Raw genomic sequence first — 13,091 nt, forward strand, 5'->3', positions numbered from 1 at the left:
GTTATTTTTATTCTTTAAATGTCACCAGAATGCAGGAAACACACAAATCCCTTCCTGTTTTTGAGGTCTCGAGGTTCGACTTTGTGTAGCAAATGCTAGCAGGCTAACATACTGACCTAAGGAGGAGAACAAGGTAAACATTAGTTAGCATTGGATTTATGATCATATTAGCATGCTGACGTTAGCATTTAGCCCAAAGCACCATTTTGTCTAAATAACTGAGATACAAGAGACACCAGGCCAAAATGACAACATGAAAAAAATATAGCGTTGAAAGGAAAATACATGTTTAATTTACAGCATTTACGTAAAGTACAGTAAAACATAAGCTGAATGGCGTTAAAACAAAAACAGTTCAATTCTGCATGTTGTTGGCTCTGTATACAGTAAACAGAAGGGTTGGGAATCGCAGAGTAACTCACAATACGATGCAATTCACGATGCGTTGGCCATGATAACGATAGTGTCACAATACAGCAGTTCTGCGATAATCGATACGTTGCAAGACAATCAACTAATGATACATCACGATATCTGTATGGATTTAAATACTCCATTGTGGTGTCAGTTTCACAGAATTTGACATGAACTGAGATGAAAAAAATTGATAAAAAAAAAATAAACACTGACTTTGCTCTGACCAGTTTGAACTACTGCTAGTGTTATTTATTTTACTACTCCTACGTCATAGGATCAAAAAACTCCTTGTTTGGGTGGTTTTCTAACCCAATAATGTGTCACCCTGGATCAGTTTCTTTACTGTGGCTCGAGGTGTTTCCTGCAGTTCAGTATGTTTTCACCCTGAGGTGATGCCCCCGTCGTAATAATAAGCTGTCACCTATAATCTGATTACACCTGTTCTCTTGTCACACGGCTGCTGCGCCGTGTCAAGAAAATATTAACTCCATAATTCTTCCTTAATGCATTTACTGTACATGTGGCATCTGTACAGTGAGCCATGTGTCATCTGCCTCTAACAAGTGCATGACCTATTTTTGAAGCCAAGTCACCCCCCTGAGGTGTGCAGTGGAAGGCCGAACAGGCTCTGACTCAGCAGGCCTGACCTCTGACTACCCGACCCTCCTCAGGCGAGGGCAAAAATCTGACGACACGGGGAAGGAATATGTGAGAAATATGAATTTGTGGTTTTTGACTGCACAATAGCAGATGTCTGGTTTGTGAAAGGTTTTGCATCCTCTGCTCATAGCCGAGATGGAGTGTCCCACTTGACTGCGTGCTGCACTCAGTCTGCTCAATCCACTTTCTGTTTGACCTCCACTTTTAATAGAGACTTAAAGATCCAGCCACCATCCTCGTGCATGAATAATTGAGGGCTTCCCGCGGTACAGACCGAGATGCTGGAGGATGAGGGGGAGGAAGAAGAGACACACAGTATCCATCCCTCTAATCTTCAGGGCACGGGGGGCCGTAATGAAATAATTAGAAAGATTAAACGTGTTGATCGGTAAACACAAGGCCGCAGGTGTTTTTAACCCAACAGAAATGTTTAAGATTGAGCCAGGCTGCTTTAAATAACAGCACTGAAAGGCTTCCTTGGTTTTTATCCAAGGATTGAACCTCTGTTAACCTCTCATTGATTGGATTTTAACTGTTAATCTGCGATAAGGCTGGAGCTGCCTGAGAATAACAGAAACAATGATTGTTGTGCCTCTGATGATCTGCGGCTCTCGTTCCTTTTAAGGCTGATACGGATCACTCCCGACGATGAAGCCCCTCGGTCTGCATTTTAGAGCCCTGCATTTTAATGCCGCTTTCATAACCATGCCTTGACATAGTACGGCAGACACAGGCGCACTCCTCCATGATATACAGTTATGTAATGCATACTGTTTTCTATGTGTTCTGTCGCAGTATCCCTTTCTCCTCAGCGTCTAGTTTGTCACATTGAATCAAATCATGGGTGAATTTATAGCTCAGGCGAAGAGTACATTTTGCATTTTACACGCTGCAGAGGTGCATTATGGTACATTCTGTACCGAGAGGTTTTATAATCATTGGCACAGCACAAATATGCTTTTATCTGTGGTCGGAAGTCATTATTTGAGTTAATCCATGTTGCACCCGTGTAGGTGTTATTTTTGGTGTAAACTAAGCTTGAGAGAGCAAAAAGGACATTTTTGTTCTTTTCTTCTTCTCTTCTCACTTTTTTGAATGTTATGTTTCGCACTGAGAAGAAATGTCACTCCTCTCTATGCTGTTTGACGCATCTCCAACAGTAATGTTCGAAGAGCCCATGAGAGTTGTATGTAAGATTTGGTGCACTCGGCAGCCCTGTGTCCTTTTTTTGTCCTTTTCTGCGCTAATTAAAGCGCCACCTTCCCACCTGTACACAAGACTGATGAGATTGATGGTGCTACATCTTCAAGGATTTAACTCAGCTGTTATTTAATGATTTGATTTGAATATTTTATGTTTTTAATGGCACATGTGCTGTTCCTATCGTTGACATCAACACAACTACTTCCCCTCTAACAAATTCAAAGTTTCCAAGAAACAAGAGAGTGATCTGAGGTGTCAAAACAGTGCTTAGCCCGAAGCTGCTCCATTGACGACGCACAATAGAGGAAGCCCTAATCAGCCCATTCGCTAAGTGTTTCACTGAAATTTAATCCAAATCCAAATGAGCTGCGAGGCTATTTTTTCCTTCCCAGAAAATGTGCCATTATCCTCATGACTGGAGGACGCTGGATGGTGCATGCACTCACCGCTTTCATGTTTCCCAGCACATTTCCTGCAGAAGCGTAGTATCAGTGTGACAGTCGCATTGTGGCAGATTTAACTACATTTTGTGCTCAGAGTGACTCTAAAGGATTCTCATTAACATGGGCCAAACTGTCCCAAGGCACAAGAGTCACATATTTGATGCTAAAACTGAGTTGAGTTGAACAAACTGGTTGAGGAAATGTTCAGCACTGTAGCCCGCAGTCACACGCCTGAAGGCACATACAGATAAAAGAAGGGGTGAAAAAATAGAAATAAAAGAGCAGCCTTTTACCAGCTGCGCACTTTTCAAGGATGAGTTTGTAAATTAGACCCTTGTAGGCTCTCCCACGGCTGAGCTCAACTACCGCCCATGTATTATACAGATGCCTGGAGGCAAAACATCTTAGATCGATCCGAGGAGTAAACAGGTCAAGACCAAAGCGTTGATGAAGCAGACATTGATCAGACCGATCCCACGGGTCTTTGGAACGGCGTCCAACTCCAATGTTTCTCAAGTGCTTTTATTTCATTCCCCTGAAATGAGTCAAGTGTCTCTCTGCAGGCTCAGCAGGAAACATAGTTGAATTTGTATTGCAGAGTTTGTCCTCCTGGCTAAGATACTGTTGGATATATTACAGAGATTTTACAACCACATCAGCAAGAAAAATACTAGTACTAAGTGAGAAAATATTAAAATATGAAGCATTTCTTTTAATACCAATTACTATCAAGCTGTCTGCGAGACCCTTACTGGTAACACTTTCAAGTAAGGCCTGATTTTAAAAGTTTTTATAAGTTGTAAATGAATTATTAATGTATTAATAAAGCAGGGTCTTAAGTATCAGTAACATAAGCCATGTAAATGTGTGCCTTTGGGGTTATGAGGTAATTGTACATTCGCACAGGAGGTCTATTGGCAGAAGTGGAATAAAAATATTCTTTATTATATTTTTAGTAGTGTACAATCAACTAAAAATAAGAATCATTGTGTTTTTGTTACGTAATCCACCTGCTGGTGCTAGCTTCATACTTAAAATGTCATACAGGATTGCAGGATTTTGCAGGAGATTGATTATCTCATCCAACTCTTGGAAAGAATGTGAATGAGAGCATTACATGCATATGTTGTATTTTAAGCTAGTCGGCTAATTAGGCTACTTATCGATTCACGAGATCATATGATCCCATAATTTCACAAATCCATCATGCCAGGCTTGAAGGGATGCGCTTGTGGCTGAACCATAGTGGTTGAACCACTCGGCATCCTGCGAGGAACTACTGTCAGCTACGTCTGTGTTTTAAATGTGAAAAGTGAGAAAAGGGATTGTTTGTTTGAAAGCAACAATGGCGGCTCCTTAAGAGGGTAGCATAGCCGCTGCTAGCATCAGTTATATCAGAACTGGAAAGCGTATTTAATTGACGGTGCAAAGAACGCCACTGAAGGCTTTTTGTGATAACAAGATGTTTTCACTCTTCTCTCCATGCTCTGCTGGTGGTAGCGCTCCCCTGCTGTTGATCTGATTGGTTAAAGTTAGCCTCTGATAGACGGTGACAGACAGATGGTTCATCAAATCACCTGCCAAGTATTTTTTGAATCGCTGCCCTTTTTGTTTCTTGCAGCGCCTTCCCAGATGGTTCATCTGACGCATCAGTTTAACTTATCGCATTAACATGGGATTGAAATGGGAACTTTATTAAGTGTGTCATATTAACTGCAACCCCAGTAGCTCCAGTGAAGGCTCTGTGATTATACAGCATTGCTGAAAAGAGTGAATGCTCAGGCAATAAAAAAGAGGTCAAACTGTTAAATATATTTATTTTACCAAACCAGACAGTCTTATAACACTCATTGTTATATTAAATCCCACAGTAAATGCACACGAGAAAAAAATTAACCTTAAGAACTCCCTCTGTCTCTCGATGTATTACTGATTCATGAGAGTAAATGAAGGGGAACATGTATTTTACGTGGGCGGACAAATTACAAGTTTCTCCTGCCATTTGCTTTTAACTCTCACCCTGGTCGCAGCATATTGAAGGATTGTGCGATCCTCCTTGTAAAGATGTGACTGTATTTTAATCTAGGAGAATGAACTTGTTGCCTCGACCCTTTCAGCCCTTTTTAAAATGTTCGCTTCTCCAGCGCTCCATCTCTCTCAGGTTAAGTGTAGAAGGAGTGTTTGGTTGCATTCAAGCGGAAATTGATTTGCAGAATGGTGAAGTAGGAAAGATGCAGACTAACTCAGATGATGAGCACTTAACTTTTGTAACATCAGAAGAAACAACAGGACTGCGTGGAGACTAACCTCATGCTGAGTGGCACCAGACATGGTTACAAAATCAATGAATACAAAAGTCAATTGACCTGCAAGGACCTAATGGAGAGGCTTTCATCTTGTCTGGGCATGTATAGCTCAATAGAACAATACAATAATAAGATAATCATAATTATAAAAGTCTAACCTTTATTTGTATATCACTTTTCTTTCAACAGAAAAAAATGAAGAAAAGTGATTATACAGCAGAAAAGGCTAAAGCAGTAAAAAGAAGTTAGAAGTGGGAAGGAAGAATGGAAATGCAATTGTATAAAAGGTTTTTAGTACAGATTTAAAGGAAATCAGTGAGCTAGGAAGTCTGTCCCAGAGTTTCGGGGCTGTGACAGCACGAGCGCAGTTTTCTTTAGTTTTGCATCAGGGGACTACTAGAAGAGTTGTGTTGCAGGATCTGAGGTTGCGTGCAGGTTAAAGGTGCAATATGTAAGAATTTTACTTGAAAACATTAAAAAATGTGCACATTTTTGAACAGAAAGTGAAGAAATAATGGTTTTCACATTATGGCGTCTGTGTATTGTGTTGCAGAAATGCCTACTGAAGTTAGCATGCTAACCAGCTAGCCCCAGCACATCCTGGATTACGAAACTAAAATACTATGATCTACTGTATCAAATGCTAAGCTTAACTCAAGTAAAATCAGCGCAGAAGTGCCAGCATCAGCAGCAAGGAGAAGATCATTGATTACCCTAAGTAGAGCAATCTAAGTGCTATTGACTCATGTGAGCAGTAAATTGTCGACCTTTTCTAAGATCTTTGACAGAAAAGGAAATTTGGGATTTGGTCTATATGCAATACACTAATGTATATTTTATAAACCATACATAAAATAGAAATATTTGATAGTGCAAACAGCCATAGTTCACATGTCATCAGATATCGCAGGTGTGAATTGTATGTTTGAAACTAATTATTCATTCTTGCTGTGGAAAGAGCAAGATATGATATGTTTTGTATGCAGTTGTTACAGTAGTGAAAGAGTAGCCGAGGCTGTCTGACTAAATCTCTGTATCAACACTGGCACCCTGCGAGACAGATCAAGCCACTGTGGGTTTCTTATCCAGCATGAACGCAAATCCGCTGCAGTTGAAATAGATTGAGTCACTGATTCTTCAGCACTGTGTCTCTCAAAACACAGTTTCTCAAACGAACAATTAAAAAACACATTCTCTTGTTTTCTTCTGACCTTTTCTGCAAGCTTGGTCTCTTTGCCTGCACTCCATTTCAACATCACAAACCCCAGATGTTTTGGCTCTACCTCTGGGGTTTACATAACTATAGAACAGCTAGGACCCTTGTTCAGCGCGTCAAAGTTAACAACATCCCTGAGGAAAGACATGCTATGAAAAGCAATTAAACAGTCTGCCTGAAGCCACATATAAGCAGCCGATAGTTTGACACATGAGAGTCAGCTCTTGTTAGATCCATGTACTGTTGTATCAGTTGCTCCTGAGGATGTCAATAAATGGATTTCCCTCACTTGTTTGCTTTTAAATGAGTCCCGATGCAGGGGACGCTCTTGTTTCGGATCATGTTTATGCGGGTAGACTGTCCTTTGATGTTGTTTCTGTCTGAGCTGGTCCAAGAGGATGTGCACCACTGCCTACGAGCATGGCAGCCACATCAGAGAGGGAGAGATGAGACATTTTGTTGTTTATGTTGCTATCATTTCATGCTGATGGACTATAGTGTATACTGTGGCTTTAGGAATGCTAGCTGAGCCCCCGGGCCTACAGCCAACCAAGCAGCCTGTGGGTGGAACTGTACTCGCGGACTTGGGAGGCAGCGGATTTTGAAGGAAGTATGAAGTCGCCTTTACTCTGCCTCATTAAAGCCACATTAGAGCCCACCATGCTCTCCCTGCGCAACCCACTCAGCTCCTGCCTGACTTTGTTGCTTCCTACACAAACATAGGCACACAGGTGAGCGGAGAGGGCTCCCGCAGAAGTAGGAATACCCTCCTGTACATGAATACAAGAAAACAAAGTCGATGCTCATGATCAGTTTCATTACAGCGAAGTGCAGAAGCTGCACAGTGGTATAGTAAACCGTCTGACGTCACAGATGTGGTCGAGTGTGCCAAGTAGCTGCAGATGAAGTCAGACTTTCCTGGCATTTTCAAAGCTACAGTCAAAGTCAATAACATTTGAGTGCTGAAACAATTAATCATCTCACAGCCTCTCAGATGCAACACCTCAGGGCTCCCTAGGATGGGAACCACTAGAATAAACGATTAAACCATTGGACTAAGAAAATCATTATTTGCAGCCTTTGGATGTTATTTTTCCACAATATGTTTATGGTCATTTGTTATGTTATAACATCCCATCCAAGAAACACAGTGACAATACAGAAGTTGTACAGACACACACACTTAACTTGCACCACTATTGGTCCAGATACCAATAAAACAAGATATGTCCCTACATTGTTTACAATATATTTTCAAATAAAGCCTACATTTTCATTTTTTATGACATTCATGTATGGTTCCCTGAGCTGAATAAAAACTTTCTGCTTGCCCATAGCAATGTCTTTCCAGACGGATACATTCAGAATACTCATATTCACATGGCGGCCATTTTACCCTGACGTCAAGCTCAAGGTGGGAAGCTTGAATGTTGGGATGATGTGCTCCAGGTTGCAAGTCATATAACCGTGGATTACACTGGATGTAATCAAACACTAATGTTGGCTTTGTTAGTGTTTATTTGCTAACGTTAGCTAGTGGGTTATCAAATAAGTTGTTTGTAACTTGAAATATTGCAAAATGTCGGTTCAGATTTTTCACTGTTCACTGTTCTTTTCAGTTGATGATCAAGCAAGCACAGAAATGATAACGATTAGTCAGTTAAATCCAGTGTTTCACTTCCAGGCATAAATAAATCCATGCGAGATGATATTCTACATTTAAATTACGCCTTCCCTGTAGTATAGCATGACGCTATCAAACAGCTAGCTAGGAAGTAGTTGAATGCTTACATTGTCTAATGAAAGCTAATGGTTATTAAATATGTTGTTTTATCTTGAAATTTGGACCGATGTCACTCAAAAGTTTTACTATCAATTGTCTTTTCAGTTGCTGAAACGTTTAATTGGACTTGCAACCTGTTACACAGTAGTGTGATACTTTAGCTTCCCGCCCTGAGCGTGATGTCAGAGGAAAATGGCTACCGTGTGAATATGGTCTATGATGGAGCATCCATAGTCTTCCAACACTCTCATTAACCACATTTAAACCTTGTATTTATAGTCTGTTTTTGCGCTTTTTAAACAAGCATCATCCAAATCTATCTCGTCAGTCACTTCTTCCACACTTCCAATCATTAAATGTATCTAGTGTTGAGTCAGTACTATGTTCAACCAATTTGCTGTAATATTTAGATAAGAAACGGTTAAGGGGAGCACGTGCAAGCAGCATTTTCACATGAGAAATGACGGTGACATTTTACTCCATAAAGAATCAGTTTGTATTCAGGTGGCTTAGATGAAAATGTAATAAATGCAGAAATACTGTAAGGCATTGCAAAAGGAAAAATGAAAGCAGGAATGCAGGTGCTCCAGCAGATCTAATTCAGAGCAAGAAAGGGAGTGGGATTACAGGAGTGAAACGAAAGAGGCCAAGTAATAGAGAGAGCAAGAAAGTGAGAGGCAATGAGCAACAGTGAGGAAATGAAGGAGGGAGAGATGAATTATAGCCTTCTCCTGGAATCAATAATCATTCGAATCACAGCCCCGGTGTGCTACAGATCTTATTCTTTCCCTTAACCGAGCAGAAAGGGTGACAGATGTAAAAAGTGCAGCCTGCTGATTTATAACGCTCCCAGACAGACCAGAGAGCAGAGAGAGATGCGAGGATAATCCTCACTGTGCCTGAGGAGGGAGAGGGACGAGTAAAAGGCAGACAAGACAAAGACAAAGAGAGGATAAACCTTAGGCCAGTTAAACAGAACATTTTTCTCCTGCCTGTCGGATTTTTTAAACAAAGTCTCCCACGCTTCCACCTCATTATCATTTGTTTGGCAGATGTCTTTCCTCTGACTTCTTCCAAGTCTACATGCCAGTAAAAACAAAGGGAGTCTAATGCACTGCAGCAGGCTCTGTCCAACACCCCAATGCTACCATGACATGCGTGCAGCTGCCTTATATCTCTCCTATGCATATTTAACCACATTCTGGTATAGAGAGAACATTTTGTTTCAAACTATCAGAGGCAGTGAGGGGTGCAATGATCCAACCTGACAGGTATGATACTTTAAATATTTTTCTTTGAGATGGATTCACCTTAGCTCGCAGACAACAGGTGGAAATAGATTATCACTTGCCTTTTATCACCCTGGTTTCTGGCCCAATTTTGTCCCCTTATAGTGTGTTTGTCCATCCATCACATAGACTTGTATCCTCCTGTCTCATCTGCACAATGTATAAGAAGATATCAAATTCTGACAAAAGTTAAAGGGCAAGTTTGGCATTTTAGGAAAGGTAGAATTAACTCTTGTGTGCGATGAATATAAAGCTACTGCCAGCAGCTAACTAACTTAGCTTAGTGTAAACACTGGAAGCTGGGGGTTATCCTGGCTGTTAATTAGTGAGTGTGGAGGTGCTGGATGTTCAATTTTGTTCCAGCTGGACGGAGCCAGGCTTGCTGTTTCCTCTTGCTTCCCGTATAAATGCTAAGTTAGCCGGATGCTCACCGTTGCTTAAGGGGAACTCCACTGACTTTACACATCAAAGTCTGTTTGCAGTTCTTGGAAAGTGCCACCGTGTATGTGAAGAAAAGTTAATGGCTCCAGAGGAAGCTACACAAACTTCTGTAGCCTGCTCCTCATTTCTGCTTGAGGTTAGTGAGGCTACATTAGCTGCTACAAGCATAAGTGTGCATTCACATGCTCCTCAGATGGTCTCATTTTCCTAGTTGCAATGTCATTCATCCAACTTCAATGAGTTTATGAGCTTTAAAGTTTTAATTTGGAAGCAACATGGATGTTACGAAAAAAGGTGTGTTGTGTTTGTCAGGGTTAGGGTGCTAACAAATAACTTCTCTGACTGATCTAGGTTTCTCTATGTGGACACAAACTAGCTGTTACAACCTCATATTATATTACTAATTATATGTGAGCAACACGTGAATTGCTAAAAAAAAAAAAAAAAGAAAAGGAAAGATTCTTACATCAACGAATGTGCGTGTATATGGCAACAAAGTTGACAAGTCATGTACCGACATTTTTACTGATTTTCCAAGTTGTTTTTCCAATTATTCCAATTAGGCTGGGCCGACATAAATAATTTAAAACCTGTTTAATAAGAGGCCATAAATGGACCGGTAATACCAAATGTCACCACTAGATCTTGCACAAGAGGCCATGAATGAGAGTGTAACAGCACTACAGTCCATCAGGGCAACTGCAACACATATTGTGTACCATTTCAATTCAACCTAACTTGTCTTCTCCTAAAGTTAAACATCAAAATAATAAATTAAATAAGACTTCAGCTGTGTGAAACTGCAGAAAAGATGGCAGCAGCGGCATTTAAAGAGGTCACATACGGATAATGTGTCACAATAAAGCCCTGTTAAGAAATTATGTGATTCTGTCTACTGAAACACTAATGGGCTTTTAATTTGAAATGGATACAGGCAGTATTGAGTTTGTATTTACAGCGTGTTGGAAGGGGAAACATCTGAAACATGCAGGGCAGGACTAAGACTGAAAAACACTAGTCTAATTCAACAAGAAAGTGAATAAATGTATTCCCCAAAATGCCAAATTGTTCCTTTAAGGCTTTCACTGTCTCTGTCTCTGCGTTCACTGACTAGATTTTCACAAGGCCTTTAAAGGAATGATGCGTGTCACTGCTACTGTTTAAACATTTTTAATTGAAACTGATTGGTTGTAGCATGAGAGAAGTGGATCACAACAGTGAGTTCTCATGTCTTTCAAATTTCCTGACCAGCTCAAGAGGCTTATTCATGTGTCACTCACAATACTTCAGACACATGTGACCTGATTTTTACAAACCCAAAGGAAAACATGCATTTCTCTCTTGAATCCCTGTTTTCCAAAAGACACTTGTCCCAGGGTTTAAACTGCAGTCCCATCTCAAAACAAGGTCGCATATTTGTTTCTAATTGGCCCTGACAGAAGGAGCACAATTTTCTGTTTTTGCCTTGTTTGGTCTGTTTGCCTATCATTAATTTATTTATTTATTGTCTTTGATGTTTTTTTTTCGCTAACATACTTAGAGAGCTGGCTAAGAGATGGCTTTGCAGGAAAGAAGTGACACGCGTAACTGAAAACAGCTGGTGCTTTTCAGCGGGTGACATTCAGCCCAGGAGGCAGAATTTGTTACTCGCGGGACTCGGACCGAGACACATTTAAATGCAAATTCTCATCCGTTACATTATCGATCACTGCACTTTGTATACTCCATTGGTGGATGCTGTTTCTTTTTTGCATACCATGCAGTTCCCCTGTACTTGTGGGACAGTGTGGCACCCCATTACGGAGCCTTTTAAATCAATAACCTCAGTATGATGAAGTAAAGGTCGTTTGTCTTTACACACTTTTGGAAAACTAACTGTCAGTGCTTGTCGCAACACATGGCTATTCTGTGATCAAACTTGTAAACAAAGTTTGTTTTGTCTCCTCTTTTCAAACAGTCTGAAGACCACCCTGAAGAAGAAACTGTCCGGTGACGTCGTCAACCTGTCAGGCATCCCACTGTCGGGCCGAGACGTCCACCGCGTGGCCTTCTACCTCCAGAGCAGCAGCGACGCGGTGTCGGCCGTGGACCTGAGCTTCACCGAGCTGCAGGACGAGAGCTTACGGCTGCTGCTGCCCTGCCTCGGCGGCCTGCCAAAACTGACCATACTAGCCGTCAACGGCAACCGCCTGACTCTGGCCATCCTGAAGGACCTGACAGACGCGGTGAAGGATCCCAAGAAGTTCCCCTGCCTGGCCTGGGTCGACATGGGCAACAATGTGGATATCTTCACAGTGCCGCAGCCGCTGCTCGTGGCCCTGCGTCGCCGCTTCGGTTTACGCAGCAGCCTCCCCACCATTTATGAATACAGAGAGGCGCAGGGATTCAGTGGCTACAACCCAAACATGGAGACCTCTGTGGAGGAGCCCAGTCTATACGAGGAGGGGGATGTAGAGGAAGATGATAAAGAGGAGGAGGAGGACAGGCTGGAGCTTCGAGCCTGGGGCTTTGGAGAAGAAAACACGTCAAAAAATGTGCCAGTGCACTTCTGTGGGAGGTGATCGCCCAGAGCTACTTTCTTTGAGACTGGCTGCCCCTTCTATCCATCAGTATCACCCCAGCCTAAGTTTAGCCTCCTGTGTTAGCAGGTGTCATTGTGGCAGATGCTTACAGTGACCCACATGTGTCTGAAAATAACTTTGAAATAAGTAACTGTGTTGTGTGTCCCTCTGGATGCTCCGACTACTGAAACAATGTGATGCAGGCAGCTGTGCGGTTGTACAGACTCAAAGACTTTGTTTATGGATTGATGCAACCTTCTTTTATCCCAGAGAAGTTCAACCGAACATGTTTGTGTTTTCCAGCGCTTTCTTTTCCTGGAGTTTCGTGCCCTCACACATTGACACTTCCCATTTCTTGCCAATTTTTCCACCGGAGCAGCTGGGGTTTAAGTGCCTTGCACAGGGGCACCTCAAGAGTAGCGGCTGAGGAAAAGGGGAGCGTTACTAATTCACATTCCCAGGGCACGTTTGCCCAGCTGCTTCGGCCTCTCTGACAACTTTGCCCCCACTGCCCCGTTTCTGTGCAAAGTCTGAATAAGTCAAAGTAACTAAATGTCCTACTTAGGAGATAGATGGGTTCAATTTTGACATCCTTTGCTATAATATGTACGTTTTTAGTATCAGAACTCAAAGTCAGTGAGCTTATTTTCGCATTCAATATGCTTCCAGTTGTTTCTTTTGTGACACACATTTATTCAGGAACTGTTTTTGAAATAAAATATGAGTTATCACAAGTTAATCAAGCATACTGATGCTGCAGCTGTATGGAAAA

The 13,091-nt window shown here is 41.6% G+C and overlaps 1 protein-coding gene across 1 annotated transcript in view; it reads left to right on the forward strand.

The window, feature by feature from the left end:
- Positions 1–12,319, forward strand: part of lrrc75bb (leucine rich repeat containing 75Bb) — a 31,231-nt gene extending 18,912 nt beyond the window's left edge. Inside the window, exon 4 of the mRNA XM_073478651.1 lies at positions 11,716–12,319. Coding sequence (XP_073334752.1) covers positions 11,716–12,319 — 604 coding nt within the window. The remainder of the gene's footprint in view (positions 1–11,715) is intronic.
- Positions 12,320–13,091: the final 772 nt, after the last annotated feature.

The sequence above is a fragment of the Pagrus major genome, chromosome 12 (assembly GCF_040436345.1).
Source record: "Pagrus major chromosome 12, Pma_NU_1.0".
NCBI lineage: Eukaryota > Metazoa > Chordata > Actinopteri > Spariformes > Sparidae > Pagrus > Pagrus major.